The 25697-nt window shown below is 29.9% G+C and overlaps 1 protein-coding gene across 2 annotated transcripts; it reads left to right on the forward strand.

Annotated features, from left to right (window-relative positions):
* The first annotated feature begins 7635 nt into the window (after window positions 1-7635).
* On the forward strand, window positions 7636-17604 carry LOC112716687 (histone acetyltransferase HAC12). Of its 2 annotated transcripts, none has more exons than XM_025768656.3 (15): window positions 7636-7776; window positions 9284-9496; window positions 9577-9673; window positions 9785-11560; window positions 12402-12686; window positions 12773-13054; window positions 13393-13521; window positions 13662-13862; window positions 14021-14163; window positions 14304-14607; window positions 15535-15674; window positions 16071-16128; window positions 16226-16615; window positions 16735-16961; window positions 17073-17604. In XM_025768656.3, the coding sequence occupies exons 2-15, from the start codon at window positions 9300-9302 to the stop codon at window positions 17158-17160; spliced, it is 4317 nt and encodes a 1438-aa protein (XP_025624441.1). In that variant the 5' UTR covers window positions 7636-7776; window positions 9284-9299; the 3' UTR covers window positions 17161-17604. The 2 variants fall into 2 exon arrangements, with proteins under 2 accessions (XP_025624441.1, XP_025624442.1); XM_025768657.3 differs by having other exon boundaries at window positions 7775-8010.
* Window positions 17605-25697: the final 8093 nt, after the last annotated feature.

Genomic DNA, 25697 nt, shown 5'->3' on the forward strand with positions numbered 1-25697 from the left:
TTTTTTTAATCAATTTTTTCACTCTTTTAGATTTGTTTATTTTCAAAATATCATTAATTTTTTTTATAATATATTTTATCTATTTATAATATTTTTATTATTTAATCAAATTTATAAATTAAATATGCAGATACATAGACACACAAAAAAATGCATATATATTTCTAAAATTCTTTATCTGATCTCACGGATCGATTTGATAAACTTACGAATTAGATCATATCTATAAAATTCAAATCGAATACAAATAGAATGCTATGAATTGGATTTGGATTTGTTCACCTTTAGTGACAAGTGCTCCTAATAATCGTTTTCCTGGTTGTCTTATTGGTGTATTCTAGAGTTGTAACTTGTAATGGATATAATAGAAAAAAATGAAGGATTTGGAGGCTAGAGAAGTGAAAGATGGGTTTAAATTTTTTAAATTTCTTCTTATTCACTAATTTAAAGTAAGAATTAGAATTTCAAAGGCTAATAATATATTTTATAATTGAGAGATTTCAGGTAGTCAATATTTTTTTATTATTTTTGTTTTATTTTTGAACTAATATTGGCTAATTATTCTTTTTCTAAAGGTGCTAGGTTTCTAGTATTTTTTAAATATGATCCTTTATAATAATATCAGGAATAAAAAGATAAATTGATAATAAACAGTAATATAATAATTTATTAGAAATAAATAAATAAATATATGACAAAATTCTCTAGTTTAGGAAAATTTGAGGGTAGGATATTAAATTGGTCTTCTAAATTTGGATCTAGTCCTGTTTTGATTCCTAAGATTTAAAATGTCCAAAAAAAATTTTTTTTTTATCAAATATAGGGAGATTCAAACCCACGACCTCTTAAGTGAGTAGGGAAAGATTATGTCATTTGCAAAAAAAAAAAAAATCGTTTAGCTTTAATGTAATCTTTTCATAAAATTAATGTTAAATAATTATCGAAACTCAGTTTTATTTAGATTCATTTTGAATGACTTAAATTTTTTTTATTAAACTCTGTTAATTGAGTAATAGCAAATTTTTTATTTTTAAAAATAGTTACATGTTTTTTATTTTTTCACAAATATTTTGTCTTTTTAATCTTTTTCGGATTAATTATGTCTAACTATTTCATTACATATATTACATATATTGTATAATCTCATCCAAAAACAAAAATAAAATAACACATTAAAATATCGCGGTAACAAAAAACACTATATAAGAAGAGGGTTGATGAGGAGTGGTGGATTGAACCAACCTGATTTGTCTCTTCATGGTTCCAAGCTCCTTTGGTGTATACATGGTAGTAGATACCTAAGAGTGGAAGAAGAAGCATTGCATTTGCAACGATATTTTACTGAAATGGGGAGTGACTGCAAAAAGCATATTGCGATGAATGAATTCAATAGAAAAGAAAAAGGGGGTGTGTTGGTAAAGTAATTTTTTTATTATATGAAAAAAGTGTTGGTATTTTTGTTCAAAATAAAATTATTTTGTGTAATTATATATGAGTGGATTTTGCAAATGAAAAGTTAACACGCAGAGTGCGGGTTGAATACGTATCATCATTTTAATAATTCGTAGGGTGTATATTAGACACATGTTATCATCCTGATAATACGTAAGATACGTGTTAGATATTTTTTTTGTCCTTTCATAATATTATAATATATTTCAAATATTAATATTCAATCAAAATACTATTTTTATCTCTGTATTAAAAATAATTTTTGGCTTCTCGCTTCTTTCTATAATTTTCACTCTCTCTTTTTAATTGGTGCACTGTTTGTTGGTATAACTTTATTTACAACAAATTTATTAAGTTATGTTCTGCCTTTCAAAAAAGATTTCTTTTATTTAATAGGTCAAAGATATAAAATTTTTTCGTTTCAATATCCGCCGTTCATATCCACTAATGCTGTAGATAGCAAATTGGGACAAATATCTAAAATTTGATCAGATAGAACAATTCTTTAGTTTAATTGGCACCTAATGATAGAATTATTTAAAAAGATTTATAAATAAAAGCTTATAAATGAATGGATGCAAGCTTTTTCTTGTCTAAAAACAATATATAATCTTGATAGTTTTCAATCTGGAGGAACTTGTTAGCTTTTGGATGAATGAACTTGACTTCATGATTCGTTAATGCAGTATTCTGTAAAATTTGTATAATACACTGAAAGAAACAGTTACAACAAATAATATATTTTAAAAATATACTGAAATTTCAATATACTACAGCTTACCACAATATCAAGAGAGACCTTATATGAATTTTTTAAATCTTTCAATTTTTTTGTTGCTCATAATTTGACACATTACCGAGATAACCTATAAAAATAAAAAACTCAAACTTAATACATATATGGCATAACAACTCATAAGAAAAATTATTAATGTTATTTTAGAATTACCAGATTTTTGATATCTGAATTGGCTTTTAAAGAATCAAAGTGCATTCTGCTTATTTCTAGTTGAGATTCATAGTTCAACTTAAAAGTCGTCTTTCACTCATTAGATAGCTTTCATTATAATAAGTCTTGATATTTGTGACCCAATAAAAGCATTTTTTTGTAAGATCGTCTCTTATTTCTTTTTGTCTCACGGAAATTTTGAAATTGTCAAGGAAGTTCAATGTAGGCTGTATTTTTTTTGTGAAAATTTTTTTTCTTAGCATAATTTAATGCTGCTGCAACCTAATATTTATTATCTCAACTAAATCTCCCATTAATATTAGGTTATCTTGATATTTTTCTTTGTCAGATGGTGGTTCACCCTTTTGAATAAGTGTAACTTTCTCAATAGATTGAGAAAAGTCAAGATTAAATTATGGTGTAAAAAAAGTCATTTTTCAATGCATTGACAACCATCATTATTCTATCATTTACGGCTTGAGTGGGTGAATGATTACATGATGACATATAAAATAGTTTAAGAATATACAGAAAATATTAAAAAATAATTTCATTAACTAGAACTTATACATTAGTAGGAGCTACTTCTTCATGAGATTCTTGTTTACGTTGAGGTTATTCTTTGGTATATTCCTCTGTTGGAGATTTTGCATCAAGTTGTTGAGGTTGTGGAGGATTGCAAGATTATAAAAAATGAATTTAATTAATACAATCAAATAAAATGTACCTCAATTTATATGAAATACAATGAAATACGAACTAAATACATTACTATTTAAAAAGATATGCAACTCAATAAAACATGCATAAAATGGCACTAGAAGTACTATAACAATTTTCTATGGATTAATTACAACAAATGCATCAACAAAGTCTCTCAAAATAGACAAAAAGAAGACAACAACACTAAGTACACCTCAAATTAGAAACAATACACCAAAAGACAAATTAAATACACCAAAAATATTAAAAAAAAATTAAGTAATACTTACAATTAATAGTTTCTTCTTCTATATCTTCCTGTTTGAAAGATTTTGCAGCAGTTTGTTGAGTTTAGGAAGGGTTTGAGGTCGAAAGAGGAGCAAATATTTAAAGTAGAATTCTTAAAAAAACAAAAATAAAAAAGTTAATATGAAATAAACATTTAGGTACAAATGATTAACTCAATAAATAGAACATTGAAAGTGAATTGAAAAACTCACATGTCCACTAGTTCTTATTGAGAATGAGTCTATTTTAAAAGAACAGTAATTTGTCCTTTTGAATTGTTATATAGTATTTCTTTCTGAATAGAAGCTTGTTTATTTAATGATTTTTCTTGTTTCTTGAACTTTAAATACACCACAATCATCTCACAACTACACCTCAAACATTCAATAAAAACAAAATTTTTGCTGTATAAGAACTTACATAGTTGTAATTTTTTCTTTTTTTTCTTGCCTTTCTTTTGCATAAAATCTTATATATATATATATATATATATATATATATATATATATATATATATATATTTTAAATATGAAATCAGAAGCTGAATATAGTAGCACAAGAGTTAAAAAATGATAAGAAAAATATAAATTACATGTTATCACTTTATTGATTTACACTGCTCTGATAATTTATCTGTATTTAAAATACATGATCATTTTTACTTGCCAAATTTACATGTGGCGTTCTAAGAACAAAATAAACATTATTAAGTAAAACTAGAGTAATTACATCATGTTTTAAAATTTTTTAACAAAAATAGAATTTTAGATATTGAATCTTACGTTTGCAAAGAATTATAGTGAGATTATGTGGAATGGAGCCAGTTTCTGAAATATCAGTAATTTTTTCTTGCATTCTAAAAAAGTAAACGATCATAAAAAAAACAATAAAATTAGAAAAATACATTGAAAAGCACTATATATTTTTGTGCAAGCTTATCATTTGTTTTCTTCTTTTTCTTATTTCTTACACATTTCTTCAATTTTGGATGATTAGTGAACAATATTTTTAATAATCTTTTGTGTTCTCTTTCTATGTTTCTTGGTGATAATTTCGGATTTAGCTTTAAAAATTTCTTGATTTTTTGCGACAATTTTGAGAGATTTTGAGCTTGATTTGAATTTTAACCGTCGTAGTTTTGATTGAAGGAGAAGAACTTTTTTTATAATGACGTTCGTACTATTTAACCGTTAGGAGAGTACAAATATGCACTCTAATCTGAAGTTAATTTTTGTTAATTCGAATCAATTTAGTTGAATTTGGTTGCCACAAAAATTTGTATATATAACAAGACTATTTACATTATCACAATTAACAGATTATACTCTATCTTATTTTTTGCTAATCTAATTTTTTTTTTATATTTTTTATAGAGTAATCTAATCTTATCTTTATACTTTATTTATACATGGGTTTATTTTAGTTGCGTTTTTATTTAATTTAATTATAAAAAATAAAATGATTTTGTAATTAATGTTAAAAAGATAAAAATATCAAAGATAAGAGTTATTTGATTATTTTAAAGACTTAAAATTTATATTTAAATTTATAAAATTATCTTTTTTGAAGATTATTTAAAATTAAAAAGATAAAAATAAATCCTGTAGCCTCATAAATTTATAGAGCGAGTGAAAAAGAAAAACACCTTGGTCACCACTACCTTTATTGTTGTTGTTCTTTAATCTCTATTATTGCTAATCTAATTTAATTTTTTTACTTTTTATAGACTAATCTAATCTTATCTTTATACTTTATTTATATACATTTATTTTAGTTGTATTTTCATTTAATTTAATTATAAAAAACTAAAATGACTTTGTAATTAATGTTAAAAAGATAAAAATATCAAAGATAAGAGTTATTTGATTGTTTTAAAGACTTAAAATTTATATTTAAATTTATAAAATTATCCTTTCTGAAGATTATTTAAAATTTAAAATGATAAAAATAAACCCTGTAACCTCGTAAATTTATAGAGTGAGTGAAAAAGAAAAATACGTTAGTTGGTCACCACCACCTTTGTTGTTGTTGTTCTTTAATCTTTATTATTGCTAATCTAATTTATCTTTTTTTTTTATAGACTAATTTAATCGTATCTTTATACTTTATTAATATACGAGTTTATTTTAGTTGCGTTTTTATTTAGGTTAATTAAAAAATAAAATAATTTTGTAATTAACATTAAAAAGATAAAAATATCAAAGATAAGAGTTATTTGATTGTTTTAAAGACTTAAAATTTATATTTAAATTTATAAAATTATCCTTTCTAAAGATTATTTAAAATTGAAAATATAAAAATAAATCCTGTAGCCTCATAAATTTATAGAGTGAGTGAAAAAGAAAAATACGTTAGTCACCACCACTTTTATTGCTGTTGTTCTTTAATCTTTATTATTGTTAATCTAATTTAATTTTTTTATTTTTTATAGACTAATCTAATCTTATCTTTATACTTTATTTATATACGAGTTTATTTTAGTTGCATTTTTATTTAGTTTAATTATAAAAAATAAAATAATTTTGTAATTAGTGTTTAAAAGATAAAAATATGAAAGAAAAGAGTTATTTGATTGTTTTAAAGACTTAAAATTTATATTTAAATTTATAAAATTATCCTTTTTGAAGATTATTTAAAATTAAAAAGATAAAATAAACCCTGTAACCTCATAAATTTATAGAGTGAGTGAAAAAGAAAAACATGTTGGTCACCACCATCTTTGTTGTTGTTGTTCTTTAATCTTTATTATTGCTAATCTAATTTAATTTTTTTATTTTTTATAGACTAATATAATCTTATCTTTATACTTTATTTATATACGGATTTATTTTAGTTGTGTTTTTATTTAATTTAATTATAAAAAACTAAAATAATTTTGTAATTAATGTTAAAAAGATAAAAATATCAAAGATAATAGTTATTTGGTTGTTTTAAAGACTTAAAATTTATATTTAAATTTATAAAATTATCCTTTCTAAAGATTGTTTAAAATAAAAAAGATAAAAATAAACTCTGTAGACTCATAAATTTATAGAGTGAGTGAAAAAGAAAAACACGTTGGTCACCACTATCTTTATTACTGTTGTTCTTTAATCTTTATTATTGCTAATCTAATTTAATTTTTTAATTTTTTTATGTTTTATAAACTAATCTAATCTTATCTTTATACTTTATTTATATACGGGTTTATTTTAGTTGTGTTTTTATTTAGTTTAATTATAAAAAAATAAAATAATTTTGTAATTAATGTTAAAAAGATAAAAATATCAAAGATGAGAGTTATTTGATTGTTTTAAAGACTTAAAATTTATATTTAAATTTATAAAATTATCCTTTCTAAAGATGATTTAAAATTAAAAAGATAAAAATAAACCCTGCAGCCTCATAAATTTATAGAATGAGTGAAAAAGAAAAACACATTGGTCACCACCACCTTTATTGAGGTTGTTCTTTAATCTTTATTATTGCTAATCTAATTTAATTTTTTTTATTTTTATAGACTAATCTAATCTTACCTTTATACTTTATTTATATACGGGTTTATTTTATATGCGTTTTTATTTAGTTTAATTTAAAAAAAATAAAATGATTTTGTAATTAATGTTAAAAAGATAAAAATATCAAAGATAAGAATTATTTGATTGTTTTAAAGACTTAAAATATATATTTAAATTTATAAAATTATCCTTTCTGAAGATTATTTAAAATTAAAAAAGATAAAAATAAACCCTATAGCCTCATAAATTTATAGAGTGAGTGAAAAAGAAAAAGACGTTGGTCACCACCAATTTTGTTATTGTTGTTCTTTAATTTTTATTATTGCTAATCTAATTTAATTTTTTTATTTTTTATAGACTAATCTAATCTTATCTTTATACTTTATTTATATACGAATTTATTTTAGTTGCGTTTTTATTTAGTTTAAATATAAAAAAATGAAATGATTTTGTGATTAATGGTAAAAAGATAAAAATATTAAAGTTAAGAGTTATTATTTTTTATAAATTAATCTAATCTTATCTTTATACTTTATTTATAGACGGATTTTTTTTAGTTACGTTTTTATTTAATTTAATTATAAGAAAATAAAATAATTTTATAATTAATGTTAAAAAGATAAAAATATTAAGAATAAGAGTTATTTAATTGTTTTAAAAACTTAAAGTTTATATTAAATTTATAAAATTATCTTTTTTAAAGATTATTTAAAATTAAAAAAGATAAAAATAAACCGTATAGCCTCTTATAAATTTAGGAAGCGAGTGAAAAAGAAAAACACGTCGGTCACTCCACCTTTTATAAGGATTGTTCTTTAATCCTTATATTGTGTTGCGTAATTCGAGACATTGACAAAGAAAAAGACGCAAAACGACCTCGTTTCACAGGTTCGATGACGCTTTTCCTTTTCCTTTCTCTTTCTTTCTCTCTCTCTCTCTCTTACTGTTACTGGGTTTTCTTTCTTTATTATTATTTTTTCAACGTAGCTCGGCGATTCTGGACTTAATTAATTGTTTAATCGTAAAATCCTAATTCTGAGCTCGATAAATTTCAATGCTGGCAATTTATATTGGCTTCGCCGTTAATTAATTAATTGACGGTGTTCTTGGCTGGGAAAGATGGTAAAAGATTGAATCTCTCTGCCGACGTCTCGTTTCAATTTAGTTTCATATATTTGTTATTCGATTCTTGAACATTAAGTAGAAGAATTCATCAATTCTTGGACATTGATTAATCGATTCTTGATTGTGTTTCTGTTCTTATGTTCGTAAATGCGAGGTATTAGGGTAGATGAATTCGTTAAATTAGTGAATTTACTTTGATACCAATTTGCATGCTTCCATTAGGGTCTGTTCTTTTTTCTAAAAAACATAAGATATAAAAAAGAAAGAAAAGAAATTTATTGAGGCATAGATTTTGAAGCAATGAAGCTCATGTGGTGTTTTATCAGTGGCTCATTTTTTTTTGGATATGAGAAGCATGTGTGTGTTATGCATTATTGTGGAAAATGTGGGTGCTAGAGGGACTGGAAAAGGAAATTTAAATTTTGGTGAAGGTAATCGGACCCTCCGATTTGTGTACTCCAAATTTATTTAATTTTTTAAATACAAATAGGAGGGTCCGATTTGTGTACTAAAAAATCGGGCGGTCCGATTTTTGCTTCTGACACCATAGTTGCATAAAGTGTCTATACATTCCATATCTGCGTTCTATACCATTCCCCCTCCCACATCTAAATTAAAAAATGTTTATCAGTGGACCTTCTAAGACAAAAGAATGTTTGAACAATAGTGATGTAATATCAGTGGGTCAACCCTTGTTTTACTAGAGCTTTTACTTAACATATACATCAATTCGAAGAATGGAGTTAATTTTGATCTACTGTCAAATAAAAAGTTTACACAAATATATAAATAATGTATTGTTCTATTAGAGAAACTTTTTGGTTCAACTTCTCATTATTTAAAGAAAACATCATGTGATAAAATAAATGCTGTTGAACTTGTCTAAGAGTGAATCAAAAGTAAACTCAAGGAGATAGTGCCCACCGGAACGAAAGAGAATCGTCTTCACTAAATGCTAATGGATAAGTTTTCAATATCTTCCTAGTTAGCAAGCATTCAAATTTCTGTTATGAACACTTGATAGCAGAATGAGGACATTTAAATCAATGTTAGATGTTATTATTTGCTGCAGCTGAATTGAATCTATGGGTTGTAATGTAATTTATTTCCATATTATGATTCTTAAACTATTTTTTTGTCATTATTCTTATCAATTATAAGATTGTTTAAGTTTCTGATAATCCTGTTTGTTGTCGACTCTGTTATTCTGATATGATATGACAAAAATCATGGGATTTCATAAAACTAATATTTGTTAATTTTTTTTTAGTGGATGGTGTAGCAAGATGAACCCAAGGGGTTTTAATCTTGGGAGCACCTGCAGACAAATGCCAAGACATTCGCCATCATTTGCACCAATCCTGCCTCAGGATGGGGGTTTTCACTTGAGCCAGCAGTATGTAAGGAATCAAGTAGGTTTCTCGACAGATTGGAAGGAGCATCCCAGAATTCACCACTGCCGTAATTTTATTACAAGTAGAATGTAAGTGATATAAATTTTAAGTTAACCTCAACTTATTTTGCTTAATCCATGTATTGAGACTAACGGAATTTGAAATTCAGCAAGACAATGTTCTGCTTGGAAGGATTTCATGATGAGTCAGCATTACAGATGGTAGATATTATCGAGTACTGGCTATTTCAATATGCTACTTCAGAGGTTTGGTCCTTGAGTTTCTCATTTTTGGTTAATAAAACTATAAAAGGATGAAACACAAACCCATATGCATCACAGATATTTATTGACCTTTTTTACTTGTGCGTCTGGCAGGAGGAGTATATGAACCAGGAGACATTAGGACAGCGAATGCAAACTGTGATTCAGAGGTTGCACGAGAAAGATTGCAATAGCACTATCAATCCCACTTCACTGCATGCCATGTCTAATGTTTGTCTAGCCGAACCTACTTTCCAAAATTTAGCTAGTCCTAATATTGTTCATGAGCCAGTATGCATTGATAATAGAGACTGTTTGGGGACTATCCAGAAAAGTGAACCTACGATTTTTCTAACAACCATGGGAAAGTCCCCTCTTACTGAATCTTTAAATTTGTTCTCCAATCTGGATGTCTCAAGAGAAACACCAGAAGTCCCCAATCCTTTCCCTGGCATGAGGTCTAGCTGTGAGCATTTAAGCCTAAGGGAATATCACCACCAGAAGTTGGATTTTCATCAGAATTCAGAACATTTTATGCAGCCGTATGAGCTTTGTAGTAATGCTTCTATCCCTCAGACAAGTTCATGTTTTGTTGATCAAGACCAGCAATGCTATCCGATGTTAGGAAATAAAACATTGAACGAGCCTCAGATTCCTACAACACTTCTTACTGGAGTTGATCAGTTCGCTTCAGCAAGCGCGGCCGGTCATTTCTGTTTGGATGGATCCACTGTAAATTCAGACAGTGGTTTGAAAGCTTCAGTTGAACAGAGGATCATGCTTGAATATTTTCGGTACAAGAACTTAAACAATGTCTCAGGAGATAGTCCAATTCCGTTTACTAATTATCTACATTTAAGGGTTTGTAGCAATGGGATTTGTATCTGTGACCAGTCTATCAAGCTGTCTTTTCATTTGAAATACTGTCAGAGTGTTCAATGTCAAATATGTTCCCAATGGAGATTACTATGTGTCAGTGGAATTCCTGAGTCTCACTTGGAACATACAAATTGCATGATTTTGGATTCTGTTGAAACAGATATCAATGCTCCATCTGGTATCTCTGACGTCGTGCCACCACCTACCAAGAGACTAAAAGTGGATCCTGCCAATATAGTTTCTGATCCATTGACTCAAAAGATGGGTGAACCTTTTTTTAAGCCTGTAGGATTTCCACAGCTGCAGCAACAACCAGAGTCTCCCCCCTCTTCTATCCATTCTGAAGTTACATCATGCAGTATGGAACAGTATACAAATCCGAATCTTGATTCTGTAATTAGCGAGATAAAGATCAGTACAATTGATGGCACCTCTGGACATACTTTCAAGAGTAACAATATTTCCTCCGAAGGCTTAGAAGGTGATCACATATCAAAGGAGTCAAATGCAAAAGATCGTGATGTTACAGCATGCAGTAATTTAAAGGAAAATGTCATTAATGAGACAAAGAACATTTCAACTGATGACATAGTCGGGCAGACTTTCAATAGGGAAAATATTCCCTCTGAAGGGTTAGAAGCTGATCACATACCAGACGGGTTTAAACCAAATGATGCTGCTGTTACAACCAGAAGTAACATAAATGAAAATCTTGTTACTGAGATAAAGAACAGTGTGGCTGATGATAGAGATGGGCACACTTTAAAGAAACCAATAGATCATGATGTGACAGCCAGAAATAACCTAAAAGAAAGTGTTGTTGAAGATATAGAGGAGGTACAAGCTGGAATTGAGTTCAACCAGGGTGCGAAAAATTCTAAGAAAGTCATTGAGCTGAAAGCCCATCAACAAAAGGAAATAAGGTCTTCAAATAGTGTCTCCTTAACTGAGTTTTTCACTAGCGATCAGATAAAGCAGCACATTATGAGTCTCAGAATGCAATTTGGTCATGTAAGTTCTCCATCTTCAAGTGTTTGGTGTTAGTTGAATTGTTGTCCAATTCTTCCCTGCTGAAACTACACAAAAATTATTTTGCAAATTAATGCTGATAAAAATCTGTTCACCTTTATCAATCAGTTTGAAATCATTCTTGTGTGATGATAAAATTTATTCAGTTTTTCTGTTCATTTTATGTTTATATTTGTTTATCTTCCTCTTTTTCTTTTCTTTTTTTTTTTCTTTTTTAACGTGAACCTTGCCATGCATTTGTTCTATGCATGATCTGCTTGATCAGCTTTATTGGGATTATACACGTATTTGGTTAAATCTCTTGAAACTTACATCCATAAATTTACTATCAGATAACTGTGACATTAAAGTTTTCCTTTTTTAGGTGATTTAATTTCTTCAAATTAATCCTTAAGGTTAAATTCTTGTTTTAATAATTTGATGATAATTCCTTATAACGATTTCTTATTGGTTGGAACTTCCCAATATCTAGGGAGATTAGTTTGTCTTGTGTCAATAATAAACTGAAATTACTGAGCTCAGTAGAGGCCACATCTTCTTTTCTAAGGATTTCTTCAGCTATAAGAGTCTATTCTTTAGGAAATAAAAACACAAAGTTTTGGAAAAGTTGGTGGTTCATACTTGATCGTTAATATGTTATGGAGGCCTCCTTAACTAAGTGGTTTGAAGTTTGACACTTGTTGATTTCAATTTTCATGATTCAATTGAATTTAAAAATCTTCGAGTATCAACTTGGGAAGCACGTGATGTGTTATACTTGTACCTTTTAGATTTCTTTTGAACTTTATAAACCATAAACAAGCTGATGCTGCTTTTTTAACAGGGTTCAACTGAGGAAGAAAGCAGAATTGCTGCTAATACATGCCAATTATGTGAAATGCAAAAGCTTTTCTTTTCACCAGTGCCAATTTATTGCTTATGTTGTGGCCTTCGCATCAAGCGAAATAAATACTATTACTACAGAAAAACAGACGAAGTTGTTTCGCAACATTGCTTCTGCACTGCATGCCATAATATATCTCGAGGTGGATCCATCACTTACAATGGGATATCTGTTTCCAAGGAACTTCTTGATAAGAAGAGAAATGATGAAGTACTGGAAGAATCAGTAAGTTTCGTCTTCATGTACACTAATTCTTCTATGTTTATAGACGATTGAAACTCACTTGTATAATTTTTTCCCTTCTCTTTTAGTGGGTCCAATGTGATAAATGCAAAGGATGGCAGCATCAAGTGTGTGCACTTTATAACAATAAGAGTGATTTGGACTCCAGTGCTGAGTATATATGTCCCAGATGCCGCATAAAGGATATCGAAAATGGAACCCATGTACCCTCACCGGAGTCTGCATTTTTTGGCGCTAAGGATTTGCCAAGCACTATGCTTAGTGACCACCTAGAGAAAAGACTTCTCAAGCGTCTCATGCAAGAGAGAGAACACTGGGCAAAAGAAAAAGGGATTACAGCTCTTGATGAGGTAAGACAATACTATGCAATTACAGTAGTTGAATACCTATGTGGTGTTGCTATGTTTCAGCTAAACATGTTGTTCTTATGCAGCCAATCAATTAAATTGGAAATTGTAGCGTACTAGTTCTGATACTAATTACGTAGAGTCTGTTAAAATAGCTGTCAATCAATAGGCTGCAATGTAGATATTTTCAGATGTAGCATCATATTCTTCTCATAATATTATTCTTGATCTATATCAGTTGCTTTTTCATTATCCTTATTCTTTTGAGAAAAGATGTTTGGGTATTTATTCTAAAAGGCTGCATTTTCTGACTTTTTCCATGTATCACTCCAAATTACCAGGTTCTTGCAGTAGAAGATCTTTCTGTTCGAGTCGTATTATCTGTTGACAAACAATTGAGAGTGAATAAGCAGTTTCTGGACATTTTCCCAGAGGAGAATTATCCTGTCGAGTTCCCCTATAGGCTGCAAGTAAGTTTAGATGTTAGCTAATTGGTCATGTATTTACTTCCAATTACTTCTTCAAGACTAAAACTATCTTGATATCACCAATTCACCAACATTTCGTCCATATTGTTCTGAAGAAATGATAGCAGTTACTTCTGTATCAGGTTATTCTTTTATTTCAGAAGATTGAAGGAGTAGATGTATGCCTCTTTGGAATGTATGTCCAGGAGTTTGGCTCGGATTGTGGCTATCCTAATCAGCGTTCAGTATATATTTCATATCTGGATTCTGTTAAGTATTTTAGGCCTGAAAGAGAGACTGTGACTGGAGAAGCTCTTCGTACCTTTGTTTACCATGAAATATTGGTAGGTTGCTTATAGAATAAAATGTTCTTTCTTTATTATTATTTATTTAAACTACATTTCACCTTGGTTTCATTTACCAAGTTATTACATCAGTCACACCTACCTATCCATTCATTCTATTTATTATTTTCCTTTTCACTTTTTCTGTCATCAAACAGATTGGATATCTTGACTATTGCAAGAAACGAGGCTTCACAACTTGCTATATATGGGCCTGTCCTCCTTTGAAGGGGGAAGATTATGTATTGTATTGCCATCCTGATACTCAAAAGACTCCAAAGAATGATAAACTGCGGCGCTGGTCTGTCTTTCTTTTCCCCCTTATGTGTTTATGTATTTTGAATTATCATGTTATTCTTTGTATACTTTAATGTTATAGACTATAGAGAGTATATCACTGTACATAATCTATGGGTGTTATCTTTTGTATTATTTTTTCAGGTATCATTCAATGCTAAGAAAGGCTGCTGAAGAAAATATCGTCGTTGGTGTAACTAACGTATACGAACATTTCTTTGTACCTTCTGGAAAATTTGACTCCAAGGTGACTGCTGCTCGGTTGCCATACTTCGATGGAGACTTCTGGTCTGGTAATGCTATGGATCTTGCTAGGAAAATTGAGCAAGAGAGTGGAGGAGATTATGAGAAGACCTTGAAGGAACAAGTAACAAAAAGAACTTTGAAGACCATGGGATATGTAAATCCTTCAAAGGGGAGTGCCAAGGACATTCTAGTGATGATAAAGGTATGCAGTAGCGTTCACTCTTCATAGTTGATATTCTTAGATGGCTCCATCTCATTATTTCTGGCCTTCTGGGACTTTGAAGTGGTTACCAAATGAGATGCTGAATGACTCTTCATTTTTGAATATCATAATCATTCCTCTATATGTTGTATCTTATGTAATCCTTTTTTATTCCATTCTACTCCCAATTTTCGTATCTTTCTGATGGCAGATTTAGGGTTTTAGTAGCAGAAGAGAGGATAAGGATCTGATTTGTCTGTGTTTTCATTTTCTGTTCTTGTTTTTAATGTCTTCTGTTTTTAGGATTTTGTGAAGGAGAAAGCGAAAATAGGAAATGAAAACAAAAAATATAATTTTATTGTCTTCACTTCTTTTATACATAAAATCCTGAAAATAGAAAATGTTTTCAAACCAAACAGACCCTACTTTTTTATAATTACAAGAAGCTTCACTTTATCAAAATAAAAATTACCTTGTTAGCAACATAAACCATATATCCGTGTTTCTTTTTGTGTTGGGACAACAGTTACCTATTCCATAGTCAAGTGCAAAACCTGTTCACAAGAGCAGAACCTGTTCGATTCATATCAGTTTATATTTGTTCTCTTAGTTCATTAGAACAAAGATAGGTAGTAATGCAATGCAGCAAACTGAATTACCCATGACATTATCAGTCTACAACTTCTATGGATATATCATCTGCAATACAACCTTCACTACTGTTTCCCTGACAATTCTGTAGAGCTGTGGATTTTTAACTGTCTATTCCTTTACTGTAGTGTTCTGCATTCACACAAGGATATATCCTTTCATGCATAAGCATAATTGAATGTTGTATTGTTCTTCTCTATGAGTAAAGTTATATAAACTGATACTTCATATTTTGAAAGTGTAATCTGATCTTCCTTTATTTTCCTCTCTCATTAGTTGGGCCAAACTATGTTATCTTTCAAGGAAGACTTCATACTAGTTCACTTGCAGTATGAATGCATGCACTGTCACGAAGTGATGGTATCTGGAAGGCGATGGTTTTGCACTGAATGCAAGAATTTCCAAGAGTGTGAAAGGTAATGTTAACCTAAAAACATCTCATTTTTTCGAAAATAATTTTCCCTTCTATTTTCTTTCTTTTTTTTTTCTCTATTTTTTGCTTTCCTTCTTTTTCCTACACTTAAATGAGGGTTGAAGACCGGTGGGTCTAGTCATTTTTCATCTTCGTTGGATAAATTCACTTCTAACTTTTCCAAACAGATACTGGAAGAAATCGTTCATTTATGTAAATTATATATATATGGCACTCCTTGATTTGTCTTTACCAAGCCACTCCTATTAGCAGAATAAACACTCATATAAATAGATAATATCCTATTTATATGCAGAATTTAGAATGAAAAAGTAAGCTTTAATTGTATGGATAGGACATAAAAGGACCGATCCTCATTTAACATGTATCAATGTTTCAGATGCCACACCGCTGACTCGCACACTTCAGTTAGTGGGGAAAAGCATACATTATGTCAGGTGACTGCCTAAACATGAAGCGAAGTTCATACGATTTTTGTTGTTTTTATTGATTTAATTCAAAAAACTAAAGTATTCCTATTTGTTCTCATTTCAGGTTCTCATGGATGATGCCACTTTGGATACCAAGGAGAACGACACCATCCTTGATAATGAGTTATTTGAGAATAGGCCTAACTTTCTAATCTTCTGCCAGAAGAATCAGCTTCAGTTTGACACACTCCGCCGTGCCAAGTATTCCTCCATGATGATCCTCTACCATCTAAGGGCTCCTACTCTTCCATCTGTTGCCCAAACATGTAGCATTTGCTCTAAACACAATGTATTCCAACACAGCTGGAAATGTGATATTTGCCCAGAATTCACTACCTGTACAGCATGCTATAAGGAGAGTGGTGCTAATTGCCATCCACATAAGTTGAGTCGAACCTCTTCAACAACACTTTCTCGGTCAAGGAATCTAGAATTGATGGAGAACTCAGTAATGGTATGGAACTATCTCATTGCTCACACCTACACAGTTATTTATTACTACTAGTTGATTTTCTTCAATTATATATTCTTAATCTGCACACTTGCTGACTTGTCATGTAATTGTTCAAGCAGATTCAGAAACTGATGAAAATTTTACAGCATGCTTCTCGATGTCGCTCGAGTAAAACCCAACCCTGCTCTTACCCAAACTGTCTTCAAATCAAAATGTTGTTCTATCATGCCAGTAAGTGCACTGTTCGAGTTGCTGGGGGATGCCAAATCTGTAAGAAGGCATGGCTGGCTTTAACTATGCACTCGAGGAATTGTAGAGATTCGTCATGTCACGTCCCGCGTTGCATGTGTGTTACACTATTTTTTTTTCCCTTTTTTCCCCTTCACAACCTAGAATCTAGCTTCCATACTTTATTGCATTAAATATTTACTTCATGATGTTCATCTCAATCTTGCAGGGATCTGAAGAAGCATGCAGAATGGATAGCTATGCAATTCGAATCTCGCCGGAGAGCTGCAGTTGTGGAAACCATCAGATGTCAATGATGATATAAGCTTTTTGTGCCTTCTATTAAATTTAACTGGAATGTCATCAACAGCAAGCAAGTGTACAGTCTTTCAGATTTCTAGTTAATTTGTAAATTTAATACATAGTCTTTCAGATTTCTAGTTAATTTGTAAAGTTAATACATAGGTTTTGAGGAAGTGAAGAAAATTTTGTCCAAGAGTTTCTATAGAAAAAAGAATGGAATAAGAGCTTAAGATAAGCTAGAGCTGGCATAGTAGTATAGTGTTTCCTGCTTAAATAGAGCTGGTTACATCATAATTCTTTTGTAAATATTTGTGGTTACAAGGGTTTTAATTCATTACCTCATGAAAACCACCTGAGTCCCCTTATTACTAGCTCATTCTTAGGGATTTTATAACCTTATTTCTATGTAAAATAAGTCCTATTCTTTCCTTATATTAATTCAATTGTTGAAGGTTTAATTTAGGCTTTTTATACCTCTCTTATCTTGACTCTTCATTCATATTTCGGTTTTACATTCACATTTTGAGTTTACTTCATTAGATCCTTTTGCTATTGTTACAATCTCATTTAGAGCCTGTATGAGAAGTAGAAGTTATTTTTTTTGACTTTTGAATTATGAAAAAGTCTGTGTTTAGTATTATTTTAAAAAAAACTTTTGATTTATCCAAAAGTTAATTTATAGAAATTGACTTACCGAAAAAGTTAATTCATAATTTTTTGAAAAAGTAGAAATATATGACTTCTCTTTCTCAATATTGGCCTTCCACTGCTATTTTCATCCAAGGTTTCATCTGCTAAAAACACTGACCTTCGACCATCATTTTCACGTAATGATTTATCTGCTGAAAATGTCGATCTTCCACCACTATTTTAAAACGATGTTCTATCTGAACTACCTATTGTATATATTTCTTTCATTTTTTTTTATCATTTTACCACTCTATTTTTATTATTATATTTGTATTTAACATGGTGTGTGGTATAAAATTTCAGTTTTAATTTTATTTTTTTTCATGATTTTTTTTATATAGCTGTTATTATTTTTATAGTTAGTTATAGCAAGTTCTTGATCCCAACAAAATATACATTGATACATATTTCACGTTTATTTTCTATTTTTATCTACCATATCATACACAATAAACCAGCAAACACTAACTACACAATAATTTTTTTTAGCATTGCCATCAAAATTATTGTGAATTAAAAGTTTATTACTATTTACTACGTACAAGAACACCGTTATAGGTGAAGATAAAGTAGAAGAACCAGTTTCTACCTAAAAAATAGAATTAATAAGAGAACAAATAAAGAATTAATTGCCTAAATAATTGTAATCTTAGTGATTAGGTTATAGAAAATTAACATTCAATATTGAAAAGTATTTATTATCATCCTTGTTTTAATATCTATTTTTTGTAAAAAAAATTATATTTTTTGAATTATTTATCTAAACGTTACAACTTTAAATTAAGTATTTTTATAATTAAAAATTTAAATATAAAATAATTTTTTTGTAAGCTGCTATTAATAAAAATTTTCATACTTTAATATTTTTTTTTAAAAATTTATTTAAGTTATTTAACCAAACTGAAGTTTATTTCTCTTTTGATTTCTTCCATTTCCGTTTCTTTATAAAATAATATACTTTGCTTGTTGCCGTGGGACGAAGGGATTATCATTAAGGAATGAGGAGGTATGCAATTATGCATTTATAACAAAACAAAAATAAAACAGTTTCAATTTAAAATAATAGTGAGAATTCAATGCGAGTATAGAATAATATACATTTTTTTATTGGAAAGCAAAGCACATCTGCTATGGGAAGACGAATAATCTATGCATAGAATCACAAAATTATTTTTTTAATCATTGCAGAGTTATGGATAAAATTTAATTTAGGAGTTGATGTGACTTAATAACATATGTTAAGATTATAAATTAAAAAAATTATAAATTTAAATTTTTAATATATTTATTATGTATTTATTAAAATATAAAATATAAAAATTTATATGAATAGTAACTTTATATGTATAATCAAAATACAAGTTAATTAAACTTTTAAATTTTTATGCATATTATATAGCATAATAAACGATTAGAAGTCAAGAGGACATCAAATATACACATGTGAATGCCCCCGAGTCTTTTTAAAAAATTAAAAAATAAAATTTGTCTCTCTTTTACGTGTATTTTTTAAATAATTATTTAAATTTATTAAATTATTTAAAAAATAATTGCATCTGACCGTCCAACTAAATTTAATTAACATTTTGTAAAAATAAAATTAAAAAAATGATAAAAGTATACATAAATTTTTATATGATGGACAAATATATATTTTAATTTTTTAATAAGTTATCTGTATATACCAATATCAAGTATCATTGTTATTTCTATTTTTTTGTAGTCTGAACAACTTTTTCAGTCAACAGTGACCACTAAATGATTTTGTGTATTGTGTGATGTAATTCTTTTGATGACTGACACATTAAAAATTAAATGATAAATGATTGAATTTGTTAAATTTAAATAAAAAAAATTTTACAAATGATTTACAATCTTTGTTCTTTTCTTTTCTTCTCCAAAAAGTGGATGTGGATCAAGGGATGGAACTTAGAAAAAACTACTAGGACTATATTCAAAATAAATTTTAGAGAAATAAAAAGAAAATGAAAATTCTAAATCAATTACAAATCTTTTTTTATTATTAGTAAAATTTAATAATTTATCATTTAGTTTTTACTATGTCATCAAAAGAATCATGCCACACTATATATAAATAAAGCCATTTGGTAGCCACTATAGCCAAAAAGATTACTCAGATGACAAAAAAGATAAAAATGTCGAGTTAAATCTCAAAATGGTCTCTGAGATTGGCCTCGTGCACTGAAATCGTCTCTGAAATTCTAATTACACTAATTACGTCACTGAGATTAAGAAAAGTGCACAATATTAGTCCCTGACCCATTTTTCATTAACGACGTGATGACTGTAGCTTGATGACGTAAATGGTAAGTGAAACGTGTCATTCCATGATCTAGCCATGTGTAATGATATGATGATGTGGTGACAAGTGACACGTGGCATGCTGATGTGGATAGTTGTGCCACGTGTCACAATGTTATTTGGGCACGTGTCGCAACAGTATTCGTCCATGTGTCATCCATTATGTCATCGTTGTAGATGCACTAAATTAGTCCTATACTTTGCATTAAGTAACTATTTTAGTCCTTGAAATTGAATGTCGTGCACCAAACTAGTCCCTTCACCAATTTTAGTCCATGAAATCGTTCATTTATGTAAATTATATAGGAAAAGTTTAGGAGACCAGCAACTCTATTAAATTCTGACCAGCATGTAACAACAACAAAAAATGGGTAATTCCACACCATTAGATAAAATCTCACACCATTAAAAACATCATTGATGAATATTTGATAGCTATAAATCACAAAATTTGGTGGCTTAACATTCCTCAATTATATATATATATTGCTCTCCTTGATTTGTCTTTACCCATCCACACCTATTAGCAGAATAAACACTCTCATGTAAATAGATAATATCTGTTGTGAAATAAATAAATAAAGAAGAGGTAACAAACATAAAGTAAAGAAATATAATTAGATAACAATATTAACCATAATTACTATCTCAATATAAAAGAGATGATTCATATATATATATATATATATATATATATATATATATGTGTGTATTAACGTATGAAGAAAGAAAGAGAGAGAGAATTTTGTATATAGACAATATAAATAAAGAGAGAGAATTCTTATTGATTGTAGTGTGTCATCAACGGAGGCTTAACCTCCTATTTATACATGTACAAGAGTCCTCTTTCATTAAATGTAATTTCCTTGGTAATATGGCACTTCACTATAGGAAAGTTAAGCCATCCAAGTCATACATGGTTAATGGTCATCCACTTTACACTTATCACAATACTTCCCCTTAGATGACTATTTAGGATTATTGTCTCATTAAAACCTTATTAAAGAAAAACCTAGTGGGAAAAAACCTTAGTGAAGAAAAAAGAGTACAATATCCTTTAGTGATGGGGACTGCCTCATTAAAAATCTTGTCAAGAAAAACCCAATGGGAAAAAACCTGACCAAGGAAAAAAGAGTACAGTCTCCCCCTCTTGTTGACATCAGTTGATGTCTCGAAATCGGTGCATCCCAATCTCATGTACCAATCTTTCAAAAGAAGATTTTAGGAATGACTTTGTGAATAAATCTGACAGATTATCATTTGAGCGAATCTGTTGGACATCAATTGTCCCTTGATTTTGAAGATCATGAGTCAAGAAGAATTTGGGAGAAATATGCTTTGTTCTATCGCCTTTGATATATCCGCCCTTAAGTTGAGCAATGCATGCTGTATTATCTTCAAATAGGATAGTTGGAGCTATTTTATGATCAGTCAGTCCACATGATAACAGAATATATTGAATCAGGCTCCTCAGCAAAAAACACTCGCGACTAGTTTCATGAATTGCTAGTATTTTAGCATGATTAAAAGAGGTTGTTGCTATCGTCTGTTTCATGGACCTCCATGATATAGCTGTACCACCATATATGAACATGTATCTTGTTTGAGATCTCCCTTTGTGTGGATTAGACAAGTACCCAGCATCTGCATAGTCAACTAATAGTGACTTAGATCCATAAGGATAAAATAATTCCATATCAACCGTTCCATGAAGATATCGAAAGATTTGTTTGATTCCACTCCAATGTCTTCTGGTTGGAGAAGAACTATACCTTGCTAGTAAATTCACCGCGAATGATAAGTCAGGTTGCGTATTATTAGCAAGATACATTAGCGCTCCAATGACATTAAGATATGGTACTTCAAGACCAAGGATATCTTCATTTTCTTCTTTAGGACGGAATTGATCCTTCTCCACATCCAAAGATCTTAGGATCATTGGGGTACTCAAGGGATGTGACTTATCCATATAAAATCTTTTCAAGATCTTCTCTGTGTATGTTGTTTGATGAATAAAGATCCCATTTTTTATATGCTTGATCTGTAGGCTGAGACAAAATTTAGTCCTTCCAAGATCTTTCATCTCAAACTCTTCTTTTAGAGTTTTTATAATTGTTGGATCTCTTCAAGAGTCCCAATGATATTTAAATCATCAACGTACACAGCAATTATAATGAACTCAGATGCAGATTTCTTTATGAAAACACATTGGCAGATATCATCATTTTTGAATCCGTTTTTGGCCAGATACTCAGTAAGACGATTATACCACATTCGTTCATATTGCTTTTGACCATATAAAGATCTTTGCAATTTGACTGAGTATAACCCTTGCGAATATTCATTGGATGGTTTAGATATCTTTAATCCTTTAGGGACATTCATATAGATATCACGATCTAATGAGCCGTACAAATAGGCTGTTACCACATCCATTAAATACATATGCAGTTTATGATATGTAGATAAACTAACCAAATAACGCAATATTATTACATCCACTACAGGGAAATACGTTTCTTCATAATCTATACCGGGCCTTTGTGAAAAACCTTGTACCACAAGTCGGGCTTTATAGTGCACAACTTCATTTTTCTCATTTCGTTTTCTCACAAATACCCATCGGTATCCAACAGGTTTTACATCTTCAGGTGTACGGACTACAGGTCCAAAGACTTCACGTTTTTCAAGTGAGTCTAATTCAGCCTTCATGGCTTCTTTCCATTTTGGCCAATCATTCCTTTGTCGACATTCTTCGACTGATCTTGGTTCAAGATCCTTACTTTCATGCATGATATTTAATGCCACATTATATGCAAATATTTCATTGATAATTGTCTTATTTCGGTCTCATTTCTTTCCTGTAAAGACATAATTTATCGAGATCTCGTCATTTTCACAATTTTCAGGTACCTGAACGTCTTCTGGCGTTAAAACTATATCAGAATTTTGGACAACTGCATGTGTCTCTACTATATCTTTTTCAACAGGAATAGTATTTACCTCTTTTCTCTTTCGAGGATTTTTGTCTTTGAAACCGATAGGCCTGCCACGCTTCTGGCGTGAATTTGCTTCAGTGGCTACTTATCCTACTGGGACATCAATTCGAATGGGGCATTTTTCGCTGGTATATAAGATTTAGTTACCCTCTTTGTATTGGAAAATGCATCAGGCAATTCATTTACTATTCTTTGCAAATGTATAATCTTTTGAATTTCTAGTTCACATTGCCCTGATCGAGGATCTAAATGCATCAACAATGATGCATTCCAATTAAGTTCCTTTTCAGGAAGCTTATTCTCTCCCCCTAATATTGAAAATTTTGATTTATCAAAATGACAATCTGCAAACCGGACTTTAAATACATCTCCCGTTTGTATCTCAAGATACCTCACTATAGAGGGAGAATCATATCCAACATATATCCCCAATTTTCTTTGGGGTCCCATTTTGGTGCGATTAGGTGGTGCAATGGGAACATATATCGCACACCCGAATATTCTTAAATAGAAAATATTTGGCTGTTGGCCAAAAGCTAATTGCATAGGAGAGAACCGATGGTAACTCGTTGGTCTCAAACGAATAAGTGTTGCAGCATGTAAAATAGTATGCCCCAAACCGAAGTTGGGAGATTTGTTCTCATAAGTAAGGGTCTAGTAATTAATTGGAAGTGTTTAATAAGTAATTTTGCTAATCCATTTTGTGTGTGAACATAAGCTATTGGATGTTCAACACTTATTCCATTAGCCATACAATAAGCATCAAAAGCTTGGGAAGTAAATTCACCAGCATTATCAAGATAAATTGTTTTGATTGGATTTTCTGGAAATTGTGCTTTTAATCGAATAATTTGAGCCAGTAATCTCGCAAACGCCAGGTTGCGAGAAGATAATAAGCACACATGTGACCATCTCGAAGATGCGTCCATTAGGACCATAAAATATCTAAAAGATCCACATGGTGGATGAATATGTCCACATATATCACCTTGAATTCTTTCTAGGAATTCAGGGGACTCAAATCCAATATTTACTGGTGATGGCCTTAAAATTAACTTTCTTTGAGAATATGCAGCACAACAAAATTCACTAGTTTTAAGAATCTTCTGGTTCTTTAGTAAATGTCCATGAGAGTTTTCAATAATTCTTTCATCATGGTTATTTCCGGATGACCCAATCTATCATGCCAAGTTATGAATTCATTTGGACTAGTAAACTTCTGGTTTACAATGGCATGTGATTCAATTGCACTAATCTTGGTATAATACAACCCAGATGAAAGTGATGGTAACTTTTCTAATATAACCTTTTATTTAAATCATGAGTTGTGATACATAAATACTCATGATTTTCCTTATTCATTGTTTCAATATGATATCCATTTCGACGAATATCTTTGAAACTCAACAAGTTTCTCAAAGACTTGGTAGATAATAGTGCATTATTTATTATAAATTTTGTTCCTCGGGGAAACAAAATTATAGCTCTTCCGGAGCCTTCTATCACATTGCCTGAGTCAATAATAGTATTAACATATTCTTCTTTTGGCACAAGATGGGTAAAATATATAGTACTTTTAAGAATAGTGTGCGAACTTGTATTATCCGCAAGGCAAATATCTTCAGAATATGTCCTTACCATTTTTCTTAAAAAACAAATGATAATAATAATAATAAAATGAGTAGAAGTACAGTAAAATTATTCACATGAATACTTAACAAACACATACATATATCAAACTATTTTATCATTGATCAAATAGCCAATATTTTCTTTAGAATCTTTAAAGAAATTAGATACATCATAATGAGTGGTGGAATTTTCATCATTTGAAACAAAATTTGTTTCCTTTCTTTTGTCATCATTTTTCAAGGATACTTGATAAAGATCAACTAGGTGCCTTGGGGTACGACAGGTACGTGACCAATGGTCATTTCTCCCACAATGGAAGCATTTATCCTCAATTGATATACTTTGCTCATTGTTTCTTTCTTTATCCCACTTCTGGTGAGATCCTTTATGAACATAATTTCTTTTCCTTCCATAATTTTTCTCGTTACCAAAACTTTGCCATTTACCTCTTTTGGGGTAATGATTTACCGCATTTACTTCAGAAAATAGGGCGGCACCAGCTGGGCGCGCTTCATGATTTCTCAAAAGTAACTAATTGTTGCGTTCAACAACAAGAAAGTAAGAAATTAACTCAGAATATTTTTTAAATTCTTTTTCTCGATACTGCTGCAAGAGCACCTTCGAGACATGGAAAGTCGAGAAAATTTTCTCTAACATATCGAGCTTAAGAAAGTATCACCGTCTTTTGATGATTGTACCTTTTTTCAAGGTCTTTCCACAGATCTGCAAGATCTTTTAATGTGGGATATTCATTTTTTCAATCATATGTCAAGATGACGACGAAGGAAAATTATGGCTTTGGCTTTATCCTTCTCGGATGTATTATTTCAGTTTCAATGGTATCTCTAAGATCCATTGAATCAAGATGGATTTTAGCATCTAAGTATCCTTGATAAATAATTGTTTCC

This window comes from Arachis hypogaea, chromosome 10, assembly GCF_003086295.3.
Source record: "Arachis hypogaea cultivar Tifrunner chromosome 10, arahy.Tifrunner.gnm2.J5K5, whole genome shotgun sequence".
Classification (NCBI taxonomy): Eukaryota; Viridiplantae; Streptophyta; class Magnoliopsida; order Fabales; family Fabaceae; genus Arachis; species Arachis hypogaea.